At 42.8% G+C, this 24,098-nt stretch overlaps 1 protein-coding gene across 1 annotated transcript in view; it reads left to right on the top strand.

The window, feature by feature from the left end:
• LOC147690262 (inverted formin-2-like) overlaps window positions 1-24,098 on the top strand; it is a 342,433-nt gene that overhangs the window by 37,042 nt on the left and 281,293 nt on the right. Inside the window, exon 3 of the mRNA XM_086939469.1 lies at window positions 15,247-15,304. Within this exon, the coding sequence (XP_086795595.1) occupies window positions 15,247-15,304 (58 nt within the window). The remainder of the gene's footprint in view (window positions 1-15,246; window positions 15,305-24,098) is intronic.

Here is a 24,098-nt window from a genome sequence, read left to right on the forward strand (position 1 = left end):
AAGAAAAACAAATACTGTGTATGCCAACAAAATGCAAATCAATCAAACAAAGAAACAAGACCTTTAAAGAATGGCTAATCACCGTGAGGGTATCCAGGAGCAGAGGATTTTGCTCCGGCCGCTCAGCTGAACATCCATGTCTTGAGTTCTTTCCTGAATTTCGTCAGCATGGGTGAGGTCCTGAGGTGGAGGTGGTTCCAAAACCAGTGAGGTAGGAGAAGGAGTGACCTCCACTGTGATTTTGACGTATGCGAGTAGTGTGAGGGAGGCGGAGGGCAAGTATCTGGAGGGTTGATGGAAGTTCAGGTAACGGTTGATGTATGCTGGTCCTTGGTTGTGCAGGGCTTTGTGGGTGTGGATCAACAGGTTGAAGTGGCATCTCTGGGAGGAAGTGGATATTCCTGAGGTGGGGGCTGCTTGGGGAGGTCGAGGATGAGTTTGACTGCAGAGTTCTGTATGGTCTTTATCCTGTTATTCTTTCTATGTCCAAACCAAGCACATTGATGTCTAGGGATCTACAAACTCTGCCATTGTCGCATTTACCCAGGACTATGAACAGTAGCGTGGCCAGTGTGTCGTGGCCCTGGTGCAGGAAAAGCAATTGGTCCTATGGCTGCTGTTTGAATAATAACATTTAGCAACAAGCAGGGTTTAGTTACCACGTACAGACTCTGTGTCCTGGTGCCACTGAACCTACTGAACAATGGAAGCTGAGCCCCAGGCTATGAAAAGACGCATTCTTATCCTCCTAAAAATGACAAGGAGAATTGTGTACGTTTTGTGCTCAGACTATAGCGCCAGTGAGAAATGTTACATTCCAGGAAGAGGATGGCTGACCCCCACACAGGCTGGATTCTGTACACAGACTGCAAACACGTATTAAATCTTAAAACAAACATGAAAAAAGATTGCACTGTGCAAAGTCCAGTTCTCCACACCCAAACATCTTTGCTGAATCACTCTCGTCCTCATTCCGTTGACCAGGCACATTATTCAGAGTGTAAATTCTCTATTCTGATATTTCTGAAAGGAGCTAATTGAACAGATTTTAGCTGAATTTCTTTTTTTTCCCAAGCCCAGTGTACCCAACTGGTCATAAATTAGCCTCTGCTACAACAAAAAATATATGATGCAGGAAAAAATTGTTGTCCACATTACTTTGGACAAGCCAGTACTCATATTTATTAGGCTAAACCTCAAATAGTACTTTTGTTCTTTAGCATGTATAATAAGAACATCAGTTGTGCAGCATCCAGGGTGTGGTTCACTCATGAATTTGTTCTGGCTGATGTGTGTGCCATATCTTTCTTGGGTGTTCCTCTAAATGCCATCTTTCAACACTCCTGTTTTTGAATATTTTGGTGAGATTTCTACCATAACAGCAAGGGCTGATTTGTAAGCAATTTTGGAAGTGTCATGTAGTGCTTAATACCCGTAGACTACCATGGCTCACTTTAGACTTGTGGAACAAAGCACAATGGAATTCCCTTAGTTTGGTGTCTGTTGACTCAAGTAGAGGTTTGACTTCCAAACCAGAATCACTAGGCCTGCTCTGAAAATGGGTTTATGGTCTTCCTAAGACGAAAACACTTTCTGATTCTCGCTTTATGGACTTCAATAACAGGAACGAAATGTTATTATTAGACAGCTAGCAATTCAACTGTACTTGTGGCACATTATTTGGCATCCTCTACACCAGCTACAGTTGTGACTTCCCGAATGACATTTTAGCAAATGCTAACCAGTTTCTTTTTAGGGTTCCAGCAGCAATCACCACTGCATGTAATGGGGATTGTGGGGCGCAGGCATCCTCAGTTTCTTTATTTAGGGTTTCCTAAACTCTTTCAGTGTGCAACAAGGGAAGTCATCTATCTTGAAAAAGGTTGTTGGGCTAATGCAGGTTCCTTCTTGGCAACAAAGTCTACAAAACATCTCCCTGCACACCAGTCATCTTAAAATTCTCCTCAGGGGGCCAATGTTTTCTCTTGAAATCTTCTAAGCTGTCACACACTTCAGTATGACCCACAGCAGGAGCCAGGTCTCTCCACACAAGTAGTCTCATATAATATCCATAATGCACTGCACAAACTGGCAAACTTGCAAACAAATTTGCTGTAACTTATTCAGAAATCAACAAGTCTTAATCTCTTCTATAAAATCAGGGTATACACCATTGGCTCATCTGTGTGGTTGTGGTGCTCACCTTCTCCAATGAAGGCCTGCTCAGGTGAGAAGTAATTAAACAAACAAATGGTTTTGTTGGGTAGGACCAATTACTTTGGACAATGCTAATACATGCAAATGAAACAAAATTAGAAACTCTCGGATACACATATGCAACTGAGAAATCAATGCTCAAGCAAAAGAAAATAATTGATATAGCCAGGTGATGAATTCATAGATATTTGTATTTAGAATTCAACATCGTTTGTGCAGAATTACTACATTCAGTAACAAAACAATCAGTACAAAGTAAGACCATCAAACATCAATACGGTTCAGTGACAGTAAGTGAAGAAAGTGCTCAAGTGCTAAGGTATATATACCGTGAAAATGATTAGACATAATTATGTACAAAGATGATAGGTAGGCCAACAGTCAATTGATCTCCAGGGAATCCTAGTACATTGTAGAGGAATCACGGAGTGTTCTGTACCTAATTTGGCGTCGACGTTTCGACCCTAATGTGCCCCAATCGGTGGTTGCGGCGGGTCTTTATCAAGACAGGAGGTGGACGAATGACAGTATGAATCGGGAATATTAATTTGCCCGATGTGCTGCCACTCATTTGCTGGTTATATCCGTCTTGGAGACGGTCGGATAAACCTTGCTACAAAGCCGGAAACCAGGTGAGAAGTAAGTCCTAAAATGGAGGTATGGATTCTTATTTGCACATTTACTGAAAACCATCAAAGAACTCATGAAATAAATCACATAGCAAAAAAGCCATACCATGTATGATGCCCTCTAAATACAAACATACTCTCAGACATTTGAGTGTGGATATATACGAGTGAGAGTAAGAGTAAAAATGAGTGAGATTGAATGAGTGTGAATTAATGATTGAGTCAGAGTAAGCGAGAATAAGGGATAATGAGTGAATTTAAGAGTGAGTGCAAGATGGTGAACAAGACTGTGTGAGTGAATTTAATTGATTGAGCATGAGGGAGAATTTGCTGTTATGCTCGTGAGTTTGCAGTTGGCACTTCAACACTAGAGGCAATTTTACACAATAAGTGCCTGTGGAAAATACACAAACTAGTATACTAGAGGTAATACTTGGCATATGAGGCACCCATGGCAAAATACTAGTGCTAGCACATTGGAGGTAGTTCTTGGTGTAAGGGAGGACAACTGAACTGTGGCATGTGGAGTGGGACACCCATGAAAAAAAGCTACCCCTGACATATTTCAGGTAATTTTTGACATATTAGCCATCAATGGTCAGAGTATTGCTAGCATTAATCTTGACATATCAGCCACCAGTGGTTGATGTATGCATTAATAACACATATTCTATGCTTCATTGCAATGGAATACCTCCCCTCCAAACTCTAAATCAGCCCCAGAGGACCACCTAATGCATATAAGTCATTACCCTGTTTCTTATGGGAACAATCCATACAGAACCTTGATCATAAAACCCAGGCACCCTTCTACTCACTCCTTTTTCAATTGGGAAATCTGAGATTCACACCTCTCAAATCTCACTGACTATGCTACGTCCCTGGGGAGGATCCCGGGTCAAACTGAGATAGAAAATAGAGCCAGGCACCATAACGAAAGTGGCCCTCATCAACGAATCTGATAGGAAAGAAAGAGCTCTATGTTTACAAATCAGTGCTGTTTTTACCTTGTAAAGACACTGTATAGGTGTTTTGCAGGGTATGAGAGAATGCATGCAGTAGCTCTTGCAGCAGGTAAAATTTGTGGTAATATCAAGGAAGTCCACAACAAACACTGGCCCACACAGATCATAAAACAGGCCCACAAACAGCTAAAAAAAACAACTCACACACTTACCTGTCAGACCAGCCCTTCTGTCAATTCCAGATTGCCCTTTTGGCCAGTCTGACCGTGGTAGCATCAGAAGCTGAATCAACAAACAATACGTGCATGACTGTTCTTTATAGGCCCAACAAACCAATCTGTCATGAGGTACAACAAGGCCATATGTTGGTGTTAATATTGCCATTTTCACTCTTTATATTCTACTTAATGGAGGCTCAGAAAGCTGTTGACTTAGCTGTAAAAACTCAATATGTATTGCAGATGTCTTTGCCTTAAAAAAGAGAGGTGTAAATTATAGCCACCACCCTCCTCAAACTACATTTCCAAGTATTTATATTCAGACAAGCATTCTGCTTTTGTTTGTTAAAAACCCAGTTCCCCAATTTGCACATGACAATCTTTGTCTTTTCAGTAATTATGGTTGCATATCTGTACAGCAATAATTCCCCAAGGTATTTAATGCTTGCTGCAGCCCGATTGCCCCTATGTCTAACAGAATGTTATCATATGCATATTGCAGAATAGGCACAGTTTAGTCACCTAATTTAGGCAGATTTACATGAGCATCGAGAACACTGAACCATGGTCTGCGATATATAGATTTATTAGCATCTATGTCAACATACAGCCCTTCTTCAGGCTTCTGTTAAAGTAGATTTTAATCTGAAGAGATGGAAGATGCCCCTAACTTTACCTTGAGCCATGTATCTGAATAAAGGCTAATACAGCTCCCAGAAGAGATTAGAAGATCCACCTATATGCTAACTATGGCCCTGTAGAACATGGTCCTCGCGGTTAAATGTGGTCTTATAATCAATAAATGCTACATAAACGCAGGCCCAGCCCGTGCAGGGCATTATACCGGGGCGGTGACATCAGGCAGGGGAGGGTCAGGGTGGGGGGTTGTAAAATGCGGGATATGGACCATTACAGGTAAGTACCGAAGAAAAAAAACGAATTTCGTTGCCCACGCTGCATCACATTTGGCGATGCAGTGTGGGCAACGAAATTCGTTTTATTTATTTTTTCCGGTACTTATATGTAATGGTCCATATCCAGCATTTTACAACCCCCCACCCTGACCCTCCCCTGCCTGACTTCACCGCCCAGGTATAACGCCCTGCACGGGCCGGGCCTGCATAAACGTGTTTTCTGTGTGATGAATAGACCAATCTATGAGCAAGGAGAGAGTCGTAAAATTGTCCTCCGTGCGGTGTGGGTGGGGAATCTAGAAAACAGAAAATGGGAGCACACAATATTGTGATGAGAATATTGAGGGACAAAATCAGTGGTGACTGGTAGCGAACGGTGGCGGGTGGGCAGGGGAAGGTGGGTAGGCAGGGAAATGTAGGGATAAAAAAAGGAGACAAAAAGAAAACTTACCTAGAGGTCACCGTTGAAGCCGCCGCCTCTTCTCCAGCAGGAAGCACCCAGCCTCCCAGAATCCCCTGACCAATTATGTGATTGGTCTGAGCACAGTAGTTCGGCGCTCAGACAGGGACTTGGAGGCTGGGCATGTTCTCCACTAAGGTTGTATAATACAGCCTGTGGAAAACATGCACAGTACACATGACAGTTTGGCCGGCCTGAGACATATGGGCAAACCTTCATGCACACTCTCGGTGCAGCCACCACTTCTCCTTCGGCCTCGAACATCAGGGGAGGCCGGCCCTGCCCCAACCTATCAATGGAGCTGCTCTGCAGTGCATCTGCAACAGTGAAAATAAAATGATAATAGCTGACAGCGGTTATCATTTCATTTTACTTTGCACTGCTTTAAATCAGTGGGGAGATGCTCCTTTACCTTGGTGGTTGAGCCGCCACTGAACAGAATATGGAATGGTGAGTTTGTATAGATATTGTACACCTAACTTCATATATACATAAATGGATAATATCAAGGAATGTAGATGTGGAGTTAACGATCGCAAATCCATACCTCCCCTTTTCACTTACCTCGTCGATATTTTGTCCCTCGATGTTCTGGTGGGCAGCAAAGTGTGGATTCTTGAACCACTTTCTGTTCGTATTTCTGTATTTGGGTGTTAAACTGGAACTAATGAGGTAAAACATTTACCCAGGCAGTGTTAATCTGTGTAAAAATGACAAAGTAATGAATTAACGAATTAATAAGCTCACAAAAAGTGCTGCATTACGCCACATAATTTTCCTGTTCTTGCAGCATAATTTGGTCAATGTTGCCCCATAATTTTGTGTCCCCTTCCGCATATTTCCAGTGGCTTTGCATGCTAATTGGTATTTGTTTGAACCCGATGATCTCACTCTGACGGAGTAGTCGACGTGACGCCTGTATTTTTTCTAGCACCGTTCTGTCACCATGCTTCATAGACACCCAATCAGGGGCAACACAACAGCCTGACATGGCAAAGAGTGCGGGTGCATTAAGTTGATTTTCCACCCCTCCACCAACCATGGGATACCTCGTTTCTAGTCTCTGGATTTCCTTGAACAAATCAGAGCATTTTGGGATATGTAGTCTTGGTTCAGTTTAAATGAGCAAATTCGACTAACACACCTGAAAACTATGATTTGTTGAACGAGGGCAGAGGATTGGAAGCGTCGTATCTTGGTGACATGGAGGAATTTGGTATTACTGTGATCCACTGCCACCCGCATGACGCTGGTACATTGTGTCACGTTGTGTAACAGTTACAGCTCCTGGCTACGCTCTAAACTGTTCAATTTATTAACTACATTTCGATTTTAATGTAGCCGATACCAGGTATTTTCAGCACTTAACAAAAAACTGTTACAATAATTTAACGCAAATTAGTCATATAACACCTAGCAGAAATAATTTTAGCGACAATCAGACAGCAGCTTAATAACTCCTAACCATTAATAAAATAATGTTTCGTTGCAGACAGAAAACATTATCATAGCTCGCGTCACCTGACGTGTAACATCTTGTCAATCCGGTTCTTTTTTAAGAGCGCTGCTTTAGTGGACTTGTAGTTCCGTGGACATTGTTATAAGTGTTGTGTAATTAATGATGAGCACAACACAGTGACGGCAAGGGCGCAGCTACGAATGTCCTATCGTCGTTTTATAATCCCATTCAGCCCATTTCCCAATGTTCTACGTGCAAGACTAGCATATAAACACAAACAGAAGCTCGTTTTAGTTGCGTTCAAAAATGCTTCATGTGTGTGTGAAAACTGCACCAACAACTTTAGCGTGAATTCCAGTCAAGCATGCAATAAAAGTCAGCACATCAGAAAAAGTGCTTAAAACCCGATAGGTCCGTTTCAACTATTGGTAGCAACTGCTCTTTCGGGTCCATTTTTACAGTGTGCAAAGCAAAATGCTTATTCCAAAATACAACACCTTATGATTCAAAGACCAGGACTGAAGCTGCGGCACGCCAGTCCCGGCCTCTACGGGAGATTGCTTCTTTCAAACCAGCGGTTTACTGTGCATGCTGGAACTTGTAGTCTTGTTTAGGCCGTTATAAAGCAGGGTTACAATTCCCAGAATGCAAAGCAAATACTTGACCCGGACGAAGTACTCACAGAAGACTCTGTTGACTGACACCAGACCACTAGGAAACAATGTCACCAGTGCCGTGTGGATTTCTCGCTAAAAAGGTTTTCAGAAAGGCTAAGAGTCAAGAGATATATCCGACATATTTTGTTGCAGAGAGGCAGCAAAATTCAGTAAGTATACTTTCAGGTCATTATACACCACCATGGCAAAATAAGAACACAAGTTGTTGTTGTTGTGGCAAACTATTCTATGCAAGTAGACTGCTTATGACCGCAACAAAACAAGTCTTCGACTTGGAATTACATCGATTGTGAGGCTCCATTTGCTTCAGAAATATGCAAGCAGTTCAGGGAACAATCCTACACATGTGTCTTTCCCATTAAAACAAAGCTGCATTTTCCTTCCCCCAGTATGACCTTTCTCTCTTCCCAAGAAAATACAACATTTTGGAGGGGAGATAAAATTCCAGCACTGGCCTGTGATGTACTTAGCAGATGCTCTTGTGTTGATAGCTGCACTCCAGTTCGAGTTAGGTCATAAGAGGTGGAACTGTTTCTCGATATACAATCGGTGCATTGATGTGCTTTAAGTGTGTTCTGATTGTCCATATAAAAGTTTGGCAAAGGGCTGCTAGAAAAACAAGACTGCTCTTATACCTTAATCAAGATGGGCAGCTAAAACCTGAAATATTTGTACTGGACTTTCCTGTAACACCTTTAGGGGTATATTATTAACGGATAGGGTTCCAGAAAGTACCAATTATGAAATGGAACAACCGAGAGGTGGCCTACGCAAGGCATTAAAAAAGAAGTGTGGAGAGTAACCAATCTAGGCAGCATGTAAGTGACATCACAGTGCGTGCCATCACACGTGGTATCACATTGGCATAACAACCCATGAACTCACAAGAAGTGACTTCGCAAGAAGTGACATAAAATCTTAAGCCTTCGCCCATATGTTTAGCAGGTCTAGCATGAGTACATGTTAGCGCATTGCAATATTGAACAAATTAGATAAAGAGCTGGGGGGTGTAAAAAAAAAATGCAATATGGGCTTCGAGTTGTACATTTATTTTTGATAACCCCGCCACAAAATATGTTCTGCTTAATTGCTTTTAAAGTCTGCAAGTATTTTATGGGGTTAGGGCACCTGCTGTAGAGATCTTCATGTGCCAACTATATCACGGACTAATAATAAAGCTAAGAAATCTCTGGAAGGTAATGCATTTGCTGAAGAGATCTGTGTTTTGTCTAGTGCCAGGTTTGAATCAATGTAGCATAAAGGGTTAATATGTCTCCGGCAAAGCACATTCTATAACACGTAGATGGCAGATTTTTATTTTATGTGAATGGGTAGGTGGGTTACTGCTTCTAACTAAGAGATCCCTTGTTACTTGAAGTTCAAAAATAGTAGTCCTTCTATATAGCACAGTGAGCTATGAAGTACACGTGACTCTTATGCCTTGTTACTCTCACATATGTAACACATCTGTGCATTGATTTACACTCATATGACTTATTGTCAATGTATAATGTGTACGTGTGATACAAAGCACTCTGGCGTCCTGCAATGTAATGAGCAGGACTATAGCGCTATAAAAGAAATAATACAAAATATTGGTATTTAAAGTATTTGAATACTGGGATAGACCAACACATTTGACATTCTTACAGTGCATGCATAGCTCTTATGTACAGGGATTGAATGAAGCCAAAAGCATGCCTCTCTTAAATAACTGTGAAGTGATCAGATGTGTGCCTTTATATCCCCTCCAATGCATTTATGTGCTAGGCTCCCAGCCAGGATACTCCAACAAAATCAATCAAACCATTTATAGAGCGCGTTACTCACCCGTGAGGGTCTCAAGGCGCTGAAAGGTGGGGTGGGTGCTACTACTGCTCGAAAAGCCAGGTCTTGAGGTGTTTCCTGAAGGAGAGATGGTCCTGGGTCGTTCGTAGGTGTGCGGGGAGGGAGTTCCATGATTTGGCCGCCAGGTAGGAGAGCAACCTTCCTCCGGTGGTGTTCTGCGAATCCGTGGGACGGTGGCGAGGGCGAGGCTGGTGGAGCGGAGCTGGCCGGTGGGAGTGTAGAATGAGAGGTGGCTGTTGAGGTATTCGGGGCCAATGTTGTGGAGTGCTTTGTGTGCGTGGGTGAGGAGCCTGAATGTGATCCTCTTGTTGATGGGGAGCCAGTGCAGGTTTCTCAGGTGGGCGGATATGTGGCTGTGGCGCGGGATGTCGAGGATGAGTCGTGCTGAGGCGTTCTGTATGCATTGTAGTAGTTTCTGAAGTTTGGCGGTGGTTCCTGCATATAGGGCGTTTCCGTAGTCCAGTCGGCTTGTGAGGAGGGCCTGGGTGACCGTCTTTCTGGTTTCGGTGGGGATCCACCGGAAGATCTTTCGGAGCATGCTTAGGGTGTTGAAGCACGATGATGAGATGGCGTTGACTTGCTTGGTCATTGTGAGGGACGAGTCCAGGATGAATCCCAGGTTGCGTGCGTGATCCAAGGTTGTTGGTGCGGTGCCCAGCGCTGTGGGCCACCAGGAGTCGCCCCGGGCGGAAGGGGATTGTCCGAGGATGAGGACCTCCATCTTGTCTGAGTTCAGCTTCAGCCGGCTGAGCTTCATCCATTCTGTGACATCTTTCATTCCTTCCTGTAGGTTGGGTTTGGCAGTGACTGAGTCTTTGGTGAGGGAGAGTATCAGCTGGGTGTCGTCGGCATAGGAGATGATGTTGATGTTGTGTTTGCGTGCGATGTTGGCGAGGGGGCTCATGTAGATATTGAAGAGGGTTGGGCTGAGCGAGGATCCCTGGGGTACGACGCAGATGATCTCGGTAGCTTCTGAGTGGAAGGGAGGGAGGCTGACTCTCTAGGTTCTGTTGGAGAGGAACAAGGTGATCCAGTCCAGGGCCTTTCCTTGGATCCCAGTGGTGAAGAGGCAGGTTATTAGGGTGCGATGGCATATGATATCAAAGGCTGCCGAGAGGTCGAGGAGGATGAGGGCGGTTGTTTCTCCGTTGTCCATCAGGGTCCTGATGTCATCGGTGATTGCGATGAGGGCGGTTTCGGTGCTGTGGTTGGCTCGAAATCCAGACTGGGATGGGCCGAGTGAGTTGTTTGCCTTGAGGAAACTGTCAGCTGTTTATTGACGGTTTTCTCGATGACTTTGGCCGGGAAGGAAAGAAGCGAGATGGGGGTGGAAGTTCTTCAGGTCTTTGGGATCCGCTGTGGGTTTCTTCAGAAGGGCGGTGATTTCTGCGTGCTTCCAGCTCTCGGGGAAGGTGGCTGATGTGAACGAGCTGTTTATGATGTTCCAGAGATTGGGTGCAATGATGGTGTCGGCTTTGTTGAAGATATGATGGGGGCAAGGGTCCGAGGGGGAACCGGAGTGGATGGAGTTCATGATGTTGGTGTCTTCAGAGCTGATGGGGGTCCAGGCACTGAGGGTGGTGGTGGGGGTCGCTGGTTCGGAGACTGGAGGCGAAGTCTGGGGTCCGAAGCTGTCGTGTATATCTGCGATCTTTCGGTGGAAGAATGTGGCGAGGGAGTTGCAGAGTTCTTGTGACAGTGTGATGTCGTTGTTGCTGGCGCTGGGGTTGGACAGCTCTTTGACGAAGTTGAAGAGTTCCTTGCTGTTGTGGGTGTAGTTGGCTAGTCGTTCTTTGAATGATGTTCTTTTGGTGGTGCGGATCAGCTGGTGGTGTTCGCGGGTGGCACTCTTGAGGGCTGTCATGTTTTCTGTAGTTCGTTCGTGGCGCCAGGTTTTTTCAAGGGTTCCGCAGGATTTCTTTGATTCTTTGAGGGCGTCTGTGAACCATGAGGTTTTCCTGTTGCTGATCACGGAGGTCTGCTGGCCCCTTAACTTTGGCCTTTGCTATAGGCCCAACTGTAATCTGATAAACCCCTTCCCCACATGCAAGTTGTAGCTCCGAACTAAAGCAGACAACTTGTAGGCGCAGCTGAATGTGTCCCGGTGTCTGAAAATTACACCGGAACAAGTTTGTTTCTGTGGGGCACAAACTCTTGGCAGTGTTGACGTCATCTACCCTGTGAAAAGAGTGGGCAGACACAGTCTACCTGCGTGTACCCTCAACTTGTGCCTGGCATGAAACTATCTTTAAAGGGTTTGGTTAGTTGAACGCTCACTGCTGAAACATGTAGTGCTCTACAAGACAAGATTGCATTCTGAGACTATAAAATAATGATTACAAGTCCAAGAATGCATACAAAAAACCTAGACAGCATACAATGCTCCCATGATCCTGGGAAATTAAAGTTCTCTAGACATACCCAACCTTTCATATTTCTTTTTGTTTTTTTAATTCAAATCATTTTTATTGAGAAAACAAATAAGGCACTAAAGAAGAAAAAGGCATACATACATTGGTACTAAAAAAAAATAGACACAATGCAGATAAATAATTAAATACACAATAAATAATGAATAATGAGTGAAAGAAATATAAATCAAATACAAAATAAGATGCACATAGAAGTCCAAGGGTGATGACCAATACACATGTGTTACATGGATACGAATTGGTATGCACACATGATATCTTCTAGAGCCCAGGGTTACTGTCCTCGCATGAATACAAGTAGTTAGTTGTCAACTCAGATGAGTGCCGTTAGGTATAAGTATCGGCATATACCCTTTGCTGATATTCGCAAGTAGTATTGTTACCAATACAGCAACACCTATATTGTGGAGTGGCTTTTTATGGGGGGTCAAACGAAAAGGAAGAAGCATCAAGGGATTTCCAAAGCTTCTTATTTGTGGCACGCCAAGGGGAGGAATGCAGAGCTGGATTCTCCGCTCCTCTGATGCAGGATACCCATTCTTGCCACATCTTGAAGGATACCTCGGAGGCGCTCTTCCACTTACACAAAATCACCTTACACGCCAAAGTGAGCAGCAAGTCTAGCAATTGGGGATCATTATCGTTTGCCAGTCTTGGGTCAAGGACACCCAGTAGAACATAAGCAAATCCCCTTGTAGGCTTAATTTTATAAATATGTTTTATACAATCAAAAATTCTTCCCCCATAGTTCCCTAGCGAGGGGCAGTTAAAAAGCATATGGGTCAGGTCTCCTACATCTGAGTTGCAGTTCCAACATTTGGGGCTGCCCCTTAGTTGAAGTTTAAAAAGTCTGTTTGGTGTCCAATACGCCCTGTTATTTAGCATATATTTAGTTTGTGATAATGTGGGTGAGATTTTGTTTACAAGGGCTGTCGTATGAATTCTGTCCCAGTCAAAGGTAATCCCTGTTGAGTTGGGTTCAGCTTCCCATCACATCTCATTACCCTTTTGGGTTTTCCCTGGTGAAGGGAGGAGGAGTTTATATACCCTTGATACAAAATGACTAGCTGCTCCAATACGTGCCAGTTGGGTCTTGAGCCATGGCTCGGAAGGCTTGAGAGAGCGAGTGGACAGTAGTGCTTTTAGTTTGAGGAAATCGTAAAAGTCCATCGGTGTGAGACCGTGTGTTGCCTGGATTGAGGAGAATGGAGGGGGTTTAGTCCGTCATATAGATCACTCAGTAAATTAATACCTTTTGCAGACCAACAGTCCCAGTGGAGAGGTTCCCCGTTGATTTTAAGGGCAGGATTATGCCACAATGTCACCGAAGTTGTATTTTTAAATTTGAGGCCATTTTTGTGGGATTGGTCTAATCTTAATAGGGCACGTCTTGTGTTTAATAGTATGTATTTTGAATGAGGAAGGTGTGTCAAGTTCATGGTAAGTAGCGCCGGGAGAGGGGCGTTACCAATGAGGGATCTCCCTATATCTAGCCATATCGGGATATATGCTGGATCTTTGGTCAGCCACTGCGCCCCTTGCTTACACAGGAAGGCTGTTGGGTAATTTTGAAAATTGGGGGGACCCAGGCCACCTTTATCTTTAGCTAGCTGTAGCTTTTTCATTGATATCCTGGGCTTCTTCCCTTGCCATAAGAATGTACCAAATAGTTTGTCCACCTTGTGTAAGAACTCTTCTGAGAAGGTCATCGGGAGCATACTTGCTAGATAGTTGACCAGCGGTGTCCCCATCATTTTCAGGGTCTCAGCTCTCCCCCACCATGATATATATTTAGGGGGACCATCCCCCAAGTAGTTTGGACATTTTCTTTAGGAGCTGATCTTCATTAGTACGTAAGGTAGTAATAAGGTCCTTATCGAAGTCTAGCCCTAAGTACTTAAAGCAGCCCGGCTGCCATGTTAGGCCAGAGTCCCCTAGGATTTCTTTACCCCCTTGGTTATTTAACAATTTGACTTCCGTTTTGTCTTCATTTAGCTTGTATCCCGACACTTTCGAGAACTCTTCAATAGTGTTCATGAGGGCTGGTATGGCCCCCTCCGCCTTTTCCGAAACAACCAGCACATCATCTGCATAGGCTGTTATTTTTATCGTGCATTCATTAAAATAGATCCCGGAGATGCCTTTATTATTGCGTATGTGATGTAGAAATGGCTCTATGGCTAAAAGGAATAGCGAAGTGGAGAGGGGGCACCCCTGTCTGGTCCCCTGTTGCAGTCTGAAAGATGAGGAAAATGACCCACCCGCTTTGACCCTGACTGAAGGGCATAAGTAGAGGGACATAGCTAATTTTGTAAAGGACGACCCTAGTCCAAATTTATGTAGAACAGCCTCTAAGAACGTCCAGTCCACTTTATCGAACGCCTTCTTGGCATCGAGTGTGATTGCTATAGTTGGGGTGGTAAAAAGATTCGCTTTTGCTTTTTCAAGGACGTGTGCTAAGGTCCTAGTATTGTCACTGGATAACCTATGCTTCAAAAAGCCCGCTTGGGAGGGATGTATGAGCTTAGGCAAAACCTTCTGGAGGCTGTTGGCCAGGATGGAGGCTAGAAGCTTACAATCCAAATTGATAAGTGAGATGGGTCTATAGTTTTTGGGTAGAGTGGGGTCATTTCCCTCTTTGGGTAGGACAGCTATGATGGCCTCCGCTAGTGTGCCCTTCACTTCGCCTGTTTCATTGATTTCGTGAAAGAGGTGGAGGAGTGGGGTAGATAATATAGACGAAAAGCACTTGTAGAATCTAGCAGTGAACCCATTGGGTCTGGGGGCCTTGCCACATTTTAGAGACTTTATTGCTTCCTCGACCTCAGTGATCAAAATTGGGCTATTGAGACCCTCCTGATCTTCGACCGGAAGGGACGGTAGTGTACAATCCTCAAAGTATTCTTTAATCTGGTCTCTTTTCACATTTATGTTTTTGGCATACAGTTCTTCGTAAAAGTCTTTAAATATCTCTGCAATTTTGAGAGATCCGAGCAGGCCACCCCGATTTATCCGAGATAGAATTAATCGAGTTTTTCTGGATTTTAGATTTGAGATAAGCTGCCAAGCTTTTCCCAGCTTTATTAGACTCTCATATTTTAAACCGTTTCTTCCTATTCAACCAGACACCTGCTCTTTTGCTCACTATTTTATTGTACTCATATTTTTTATTAGCTAGTTTATTTAGCGATTCTTCTTTCCTATCCCTCAAATGTTTGTCCCCTAGGGTGGGTATTTCTTGTTCTAGGGCCTCTAAGGCTGCATTGTAGTTCCTGTTCATGGCTGATTTAAGTTTGATGACAGCCCCCCTGATAGTGCTTTTCAGTGCCTCCCAACGGGTCAAGTCAGTGGTGTCCTCTATCTTATTGTTTTCCAGGAATTCTTTGATAGCCACTTCAATGGTTTCTCTATGTTTCTCTTTTTCAAGGACTTCCTCATTAAGGCGCCACAAAGATTGGCGGAGTGACGGTTTCATATTGGAGACGGTGAGTGTTATGCAAGAGTGATCTGATAAGACCCTTGGCTCTATAGTCGTCTACTATTCTGGGGATGGCATTTTTTGTACTCAATAAATAATCAATTCTGGAGAAAGAGTTGTGTGAAGAAGAGCAAAATGTGTAGTCCCTCCCGTCAGGGTTTTGCATTCTCCACGAGTCCACAAGAGGAAACCTGCTGCACAGAGTAGTGAAGGCTTTATGTGATTTGCTATTTCGGAAGGCGCATCTAGAGTCCCTATCAAGAGTCAGATCGAATGGTAGATTAAAATCCCCTGCTAGGATATGAACTGCAGAGTCAGGAATAGTGTCTAATTGTTTCGTTAGATCTGACCAGAATATTAAGTCACAAGTATTTGGGGCATAAATATTCGTGACGTAGAATTCGGTGTTGCCTTTGAACAATTTAGTTGTAACCCACCTCCCATTAGTGTCAAACGTGGAGGAAAGCAACTCAACATTAGAATGCCTGGCTATCAGAGTTAGGACGCCATTCTTTTTCGCAATCACTTCTGACCCTACCACTTCAGTGTAAAATTTGTTCCTAAGCGTGTGGAATTGTTTAGCATCCAGTTTGGATTCCTGTAACAGGACAATATCCCCTTTCTGCCTACGTAAATAATCTAAGATTTTTTGGTGTTTGACCGGTTGGTTGAGCCCTTCAACATTAAGAGAGAGAATCTTCAGCTTTCCTACTTTTGTTACCCCCAGTGGGGTATCGACTATGGATGATGTCATGAATATTTAGTAGAGTAGCAATAATCAAAGAGTACACCAAACGTCTGCTTACTACACATACTTCTTAACTGGGGAACATTTGCATGTGTATAATAAGGACCTGTGAAGAATTGCTCGTCTTGGCTCAAGTTGATCAGTAGTCTGAGTTAGGACAGTACTGGTTATATAGTAAACGGAGACAGCACCCAAGTGACAATAATGTGAATACCTTGGCAATGACATGCGACAACTTGAAAAATCATAGGCATAAGCACTGACAAAACTAAATACAAAAAGCAAGAGAAAGAACAAACCCCTATACATCCCAATCCCCACCTTCCTCCTCCCCTCCCCAAATGTAGATGGTAGGCATGGTGAATAGGGAAAACAACAACAATGTTATTCCTCCCCTAGTTCCATACATATCACTTCAAAACTTGGGAACTAGATCAACATTTGAGCATCTGACAGTAATACTAACTAATTGTGAACAACCAACTGCAAACTACAGCTGTCAAATACCATAAATTCGGGATCCATTATATGTCACAAATCTACGTAATTTACGTATTGTAGGTTGGACCAACGATTTGCACACAAAGGTGCACATAGATTCTGAAATGGGTACCAACATTTCTGTGTTTAACTAATCACATGTGTGAGACAGTCGATAAACAAATGTAACGTAACAGCATCAATTTTGGAGCGCAGTAACTACACATTTGGAGTCGGCTAATTAACTAAGCTGTACATCGAAATAGGTCAACAATGTATATGCAAGACGTACACTAGTAGTGGAATAGGTAATCTCTCTCTATGCATTTCTAGTCATACACGAGAAATTGGTTCAAGAACCGGATCAATGCCACACCAGCAGTGTTGAGAATGCAATATCATCCATGTCCGTATCAGGCTCAATCACAGTGAGTACATAAATCCTACATGGTGTTGCATCTTCTCAGTGTCATATGGAGTCACGTGGTGACACCTGGTGTCGAGTAAATCGTCTATCCATCTATGCAGTTAGGTAAGCGCACTATAGCAAGTAGCAGTCTGTAGTGCACAGCAGGGTATCAATAGAGCCTACAGCAACACAAACAAAGGCAATGTAGTAGCATGTAATGCAGAATGAGCCTAGAAGGGGCACATAACTAGAGTATATTTAAAGCTCACAAATAAAGGATACTCATTTATATCCAGAGGCCAAGGCCCCCGCTTCTTCTGCTGACAATCTGTCCATAGATAGTTCTCCTGAGCCATGTAGGAGCCTTTTGAGACTTTGGAGGTCCGTGAAAATATGGGATACTCCTTGGATAGTCACCCGGAACTTAGCTGGTCCAACGAAGCTGAATTGGTGTCCCAGCGATCGCAGTTGTGGTCTCAGGGCAAGGAAGGCCTTCCTCACGTCGACAGTTTCTTTACTGTAGTCTTGTGAAATATACACTTTATTTGTTTTCCATACAACATGATTGTTCTTACGTACAAAGGAAAGTATCAGTTCCACATGCTGGTATTTCAGGGGTTTGCAGATGATGGGTCTAGGACCTTTTTGTTTTTTTGTTATCCTCCCCGGTACTCTGTGCGCCCTGTCAAATTCAAGTGGTTGGGTGAAGGTCAGGTTAGTTGCTTGCGTAAACCACGCCTTCGGTATGAAACACACGAGTCGTAGGCCTCCTCCGAACCTTCCGGAATGCCAAATATTCGAAGATTCCCCTTCTATTCCTATCTTCCAACTCAGACATCCTTCTCATCATCTGGTCCGAGGTTATAGTGAGGCATTTGAGATCTCTACAGGTTGCAATTTCTGTGTCTTCCAGTCGACTAATCCTTGACTCCGTTTCCGTAAGTCGAGCGTTAGTATCTCTTATATCCTGCCTAATGGCCACGACTTCTTCCTTTGTGAATTTAGCTAGGTCGCGCACTTCCTCAAGTCTACTCAGTATAATGTCCATAGCTTCGCTGACCTCTTTTTTCCTTTTTTATGGGCGATACAGGGTTTGGTGGCTCAGCCTTGAGTCTTTTGAGGTTTTTCGTGATTTCCTTATCCCCCATGATGTTGTAGTCGCGAATGGCCCTTCACCTGTCACGCAATCTCAGAAAAAGAAGCTGGGGAGATTCGGTTATAAAACAGGTGCTGAACAGCTGTGTCCGAGTAGGTGTATCCAGTTAGGTATGCCCGATAGGTTTGCAGTATCAAGATGGAGTGCGTTACAGCAGGCTCATTATGACACCACACGCCGCCAAACTCTAACGTGTATTGTCTGCTATCACAGATCATATGAAGCAATACCCCTTGCTTGAATGAAAAGCTCGCTGATTGACCACTTTTAATATCTGCGTGTCCTCTGCCTCGAGCCGGTGTCGGCTTAAGTGTAGGTTATATTGTCTTGTGTCACAGTATAAGCGCCCAGTGTACCCTCTCAGCCGCTAGAAGGGTATTCACTCTGGATGTTGTTTATTCCCCGCTAATATGTAGTGGCCACCATCATCTATTCACGCATTGGTTGCTTGGAAGCTTCAGATATCGCCATGCTGTCCCTGCGTCAATTTCTTGTTCATATCGTTCATTCATTCATGATCCCCATAGGAAATCGATAGTATGTGCTGCGCGTCCCGCTCTTTCCTCACTCTGTTGCGGCGCACCCCTGTCCATACATATACACCTTGGGTACTGGCAGCTGCAGGGAAAGGGTCATTGATGTTTAAGTACGAGTGGGAGACGCACGTCTAGCTGCCATCTTGATGAAGCAGGTTCATACAGCTCATTCGTAGCGATTCATACAGATAATTCGTGTAGTCCTGTGGGCACCAGTGTTATTTAGCCTGGAAGGGTTAGCAGTGCTAGCTCAGGCAAATTTCACAAACTTCCAGGACTGAGAGGGGCTGCCCGTGTGTAATAAAGGCTACGCTTTGGTCGGTTTTCATATGAGGTCGGATGCGCCCGCCATTTTGTTTGCACTTTGGAGCTCCGTGTGTAGCGCTTTGGGGCACCAGTGTTATTTAGCTTGTGCAGGCAGGCAGTGCTAAATCAGGCAAACTCTACAATCTCCAGTGACTAATGGTTGTGTAGCAAATAGAGGAGCTGTCCGTGTGTAGTATGTGCTCCGCTTTGGTCGATTTTCATATGAGGTCGGACGGATGCGCCCGCCATTTTGTAAGCGCTACTCGGGAGATTGCGATTTATTTCTAGATTACAAGAAGCAGCGCTGTACTCACTCAGGGGCCCAGGATGACATCTTCATTGAGAGGGCGCTTGGTGCTTTGATGTGATGCCTCAAATGAGCCTCAGCTTGGGCGCCGCAGGAGCCGTCTGTACTTTAGAGCTCCCCGCTTCCGTCTTTATCAGGCGGGAATCGGCGTCTCACATTTCGCCTCTTGCTGGTCTCACATTCGCTCAGGATTCAGCCCTCGGTGCGGCTCCCCCTTCCGATTCATGATTCTACCCTCGGTTCCGATTTTCAACGAGGGAAAGTGTCCCAAAAATCACTCAAAGCCGGTAACCACGGGAGGAGAGAAGCTTCACGCCGCCATTTCTCCCGGCGTCCAAACCACGCCCCCTCAACCTTTCATATTTCTAAGGTCGATACATTGAACACCATTAAATTGGTTACATTGTTATTTTGATGATTGCAAATGGCAGCAATATGGTGTCATATTTATTTATGTATGTAGGTGTGTATGTGTGTGTATATATATGTGTGTATGTGTATATGTATATGTGTGTGTGTATGTATATATATATATATATATATATATATATATATATATATATATATATATATATATATTTTTTTTTTTGTAAATACTTATATACCAGCTACTAAGTAGCCCCCTGCCCTCTCTCCTTTCAGAAGTCAATTTGTTCTCACTTCCCCTCATACAAAACTGCACAGATTTCAGCATATAAAATGTCTACACAAAACAAGGAATGACTAGATGTGCCACTAAAGAGCTATGCCAACTTGCGCCATGCAAATAAGAACCTTTATAAAATGTATGAAGTTGCCCATGCCTGGTGCGAGTAGATCAACTAGTTTTTTGTCTCTCCATTCTAATGCTGTTTTTTCCAATAAGCACAAGTACTACAAGTACCTGAATGCAATACACTGATTGAGCTACTCATATCTGACACAGGATGCACTGGGGCGAGAGTATGTAAAACCAGGGGAAGCTCATTGTGGCATTAAAAAACTGGATTCTTGTTCCAGAAATTTATTCATGAATCTGTTTTTCGGAAGAGTTTATAGAAGTCTGTAGACTGTTGTAGGATAATCTGTTAAAATTTCTGAAAAGTTACTGGTTCCTACATATTTCCTAATGGTATATGCCTGTGAAGTGGATTCTACATGCTTTATCTGGGTATAGGGTCACCACCACACTCCAAAACACAACAGACACTGTCTAGAGTCCTGAATTTTTCATCTACAAATCAATGATTCAAAGTGTGTTAGTATAATTAATTTAATGAAGGCAAACAAGATACAACACCCACAATGCGCCAGGCTATCACACAAAGGTCCACATTTTTGAAATTGTGACCATAATGATCTAAAAAGAGATGGTTACCCTTTCTGCGTAGGTAGTTGAAAGTTGATTCTACATGAGTCAGCTGTGTGAATGTCTTGGAAATTAAATGGGTCCTCCATGCTTTATTTGGTTATGTGCCTGGGCGGGAAACTGGATCCTACATATTGTATCTGGGTATAGGGTCACCACTTCACTTCAAATCTTTAGGGACACTGTCTAGAGTCCTTAACTTCCAACCTACAAATCACTGATCTCAAAATTGTTATTATAATTAGTTTAGTGAGAGAAACATAAGACTACAATGTCCATTATGGGGATTTTGTTATTCATGACATTCTTTACTGTTCAATTAATTAAAATTGTTTCAATATACTTCATTTTCACGTATAGAGCTAGAAGAAGAGAAGAAAAAACGAAGGAAAAAATGTAAAAAATGGATTTTACGTTTATAGCCAATGTGCAGGATTCTGGCTGGATATCTGGGTGTGCTAAAATCTATGAAAATAATAAACGTGGTAGTCCGGGATAATGCTAAAGTGATGTTGCATAAGCATAGCAACTACAACTGTGGACCCAATTTACTCGCCCTTTGGGAGGGCCCTTTGACCCAGTGAATTAATATCCATTTGCAGCAATAGGGTAAAACCTTTATATTAACTATACCAGCGTTAATTGTGGTTAAAAGCAATTAGAACAGCATTGCTGGTATTTTCCTAAAGGATGAGTAAGTTGACTTTTCAGACGTGCAAGTTTGATCTTTTGGTCTTGGTCGATTGAGTTCCCTTGTATGACAGGAAATTGTTCCTCTGGGAAAATGTAATATCCCCACCTTGACTCGCATTCAAAGTAAACGTCACATCCATTCAGATCCAGTATTAGCAACCACCCCCAACCTTGATTTGGTTATGTATTGGCATAACACCTGTAGTTAGTGGATTGATGGTTAAAAGTTATTAAAACAATATGTTTTTTCAAAAACATTACACAACAACCATTTTTATTTAAAAAAATCAATATAAAGCAATTACAATACATTCAATATTAAAACCAATTCATCATAGTAAAATTCAAAAATATTGCATGAGTTAAAAAACAGACAGTAACATTTTTCATCAGTTGCCACAATCAAGAAAGGAATTTCACCACATATATCCTAGTGCTTTACAAATCATACGCATCTAAGGTAATGTTCATGCAGCCGATTTTTTGGCTACAATGAGAGCGTCGACACGTTTTGAAAGAATAGTCATATGGCACCTTCTTTTTCAAGACAGTTGTATTGTTACTCCCGTTCTTTTAAAATTTGAGGAGATAAATCTGCCACTGAATCATCAAATGCACTTCATGTAAAAAAGTCCATATTACTCCATTTCTTATCTAATACATTTTGGATAAATCGGGCATCTGGTACACTACGGCAGACTGGCCTTAATTTAGGAGTCACAGCATCCGCCTCAGCCCTGTTCTTATATTTAAAACAATGGTCGTTGGCCCGTTGAGTAAACTTCACCCTATTGTTATGGGAAGTATTACAAAAGAATGTTTTTCTTCCAACTGTTCCTCGGAGTGACCTGCTTTAATTTTTTATTAGAATAGAGCCTTTCTTTGGAAATATAGAGCTCTTTTCAATTTCAAGCTGAAGACCGGCGGTGTGTAAATACGTCCGTCTTGGTGCCGTATTTCAGTATCTGAAATACAAAAGTGGACTGTGGGATCACCCGCAGTTAAGGGAGTGCACAGCCAAGGGACGGAGTGTCTCAAAACAAGCTTTGTGTATGTAAATTTAGACTATATTGACAAATGCTCAAGGGCAGCAAAGTTCATTTCAAGTTATCTGGTTTAGTCTATATTTCAGCAACAGATTATATACAAATAATTCCAAGCATTATCTGCATACCAGTTATCATTGGATAATACAAAACGATATAATTGTGTGTAATCGTTCAAAAACATAGCATTGTACATAAACATAGCATTGTACATAAACATATATAAATGCGTGACAATAATATTCTTTTAAAAAATCCCAATGCATTTCGGGTTTACGAAAGAAACCCTTCGTCAGGGGAAATCAATTTCATGAATATGGTAGTCTTCACAAGTAGAATGGCATCCACAGTCATCTAAAACACAACAAAATGCAGTAAGTATACTGCTTTAAATGTAGGATTTGCACCCTAGTTTGTGATGGAGATGTGCTGCATCAAAACGGAGAAGGAAATGTGCTCAGGTGTATGATAGCCAGAGAAAAAAAAGTATGTGGTATAGCTATTTGTAGAAAATCACCTTTAGAAGAATGTGTGGCATGGAGTAAAATCAGTGACGGGAGTACCGTAGCCCAAAGCGTGAAAGGTGAACAATAATAGGCTTGCATGGTAAATTCCTGAAAGCTGCAGTGTTTAACAGTCTTACGAGTACAGCTAGAGGCTAAGGGTCCTGGTGGTTCCTGACAATCTATGAGAAGGGAACGTTACAGATATTAGAATAAGAGATAGGCAAAAGAGTTAAGTGTAAAACAGGCTAGTTGTGTGAGCGGCTTACCAGAAACCAGAGGGAGTTCTCGTCCGGCGATACTCAGGGCGAGAGCTTCGTGAAATCTGTAAGAGAAACGGGGACGCACCGTTAGTAAACGGGTGTGTTTAGGATGTAAAAGTGCTGAAATTAATAACGGAATTTAACCTACCCGAAGTGTAGAATAGTGACGTTGCAATACCCGACGGAGCTTTTAGACGCCAAGGACGCGTTGTGTGAAAAACTTCCCAGAATGCTTAGCGGTTTTAAAGGGGCAGTGCGAGTATTCCATATACCGCGGGGAAAAGAAACGGGGGTGTATTAAGAGATGATTAAAACCAAGTTATATCTGGACTGTTGTGCTAAAGTAAAATGAAGTTTCAGTATTACTAGTGAATGTGTACTATTGAATATACACAAAAAAATCGAAATGAAACTAAGGTAGAGAGGTGTATATATTGTAACCCTTGTATGCAAGAATCTGCTGAATGAGCGATGTCATGAATGAAGGTTAACTGAAAGCAACTAGAGAGTGAGTTAAGGGAAATTAAAAAGACAGAAGGTGTCTATGAGAGAGTAGATGATAAGGGTGACAAAAAGGTAAAGCCAAAAGGAAGAAGGGGACGAGTGCAAATCCTGTACAGATTCAAAGAATAGATAAATTTCTCGCATATGGTATTACAAAAAACATAACATTTCATAATGATCGTTAAGCCCATTCGGGGCCAGCGTACATAGTGCTTTTATCCAATACGTTTCCCTTCGTGCTAGGGCAGTATTAATGTCAATGCCAGGGTTATTTCTGAGGCTTTCAAGAATTGTGTAGCGCAACTGAGGTATAGTGTGACCTACCGTGTCCCAGTGTACTGCCAAAGGAGAAGTGGTGTTTTTATTCCTGATTCTACTCTTATGCTCTATAATGCGTGTCTTGATTTTCCTGCTGGTTCTGCCTACATATACAAGGCCACAAGGGCATTTGATCGCATAGATTACTTGTTCAGTATTACAGTTGGATGTGTGTTTAAGTTTT

The sequence above is a fragment of the Lissotriton vulgaris genome, chromosome 9, assembly GCF_964263255.1.
Source record: "Lissotriton vulgaris chromosome 9, aLisVul1.2, whole genome shotgun sequence".
NCBI lineage: Eukaryota > Metazoa > Chordata > Amphibia > Caudata > Salamandridae > Lissotriton > Lissotriton vulgaris.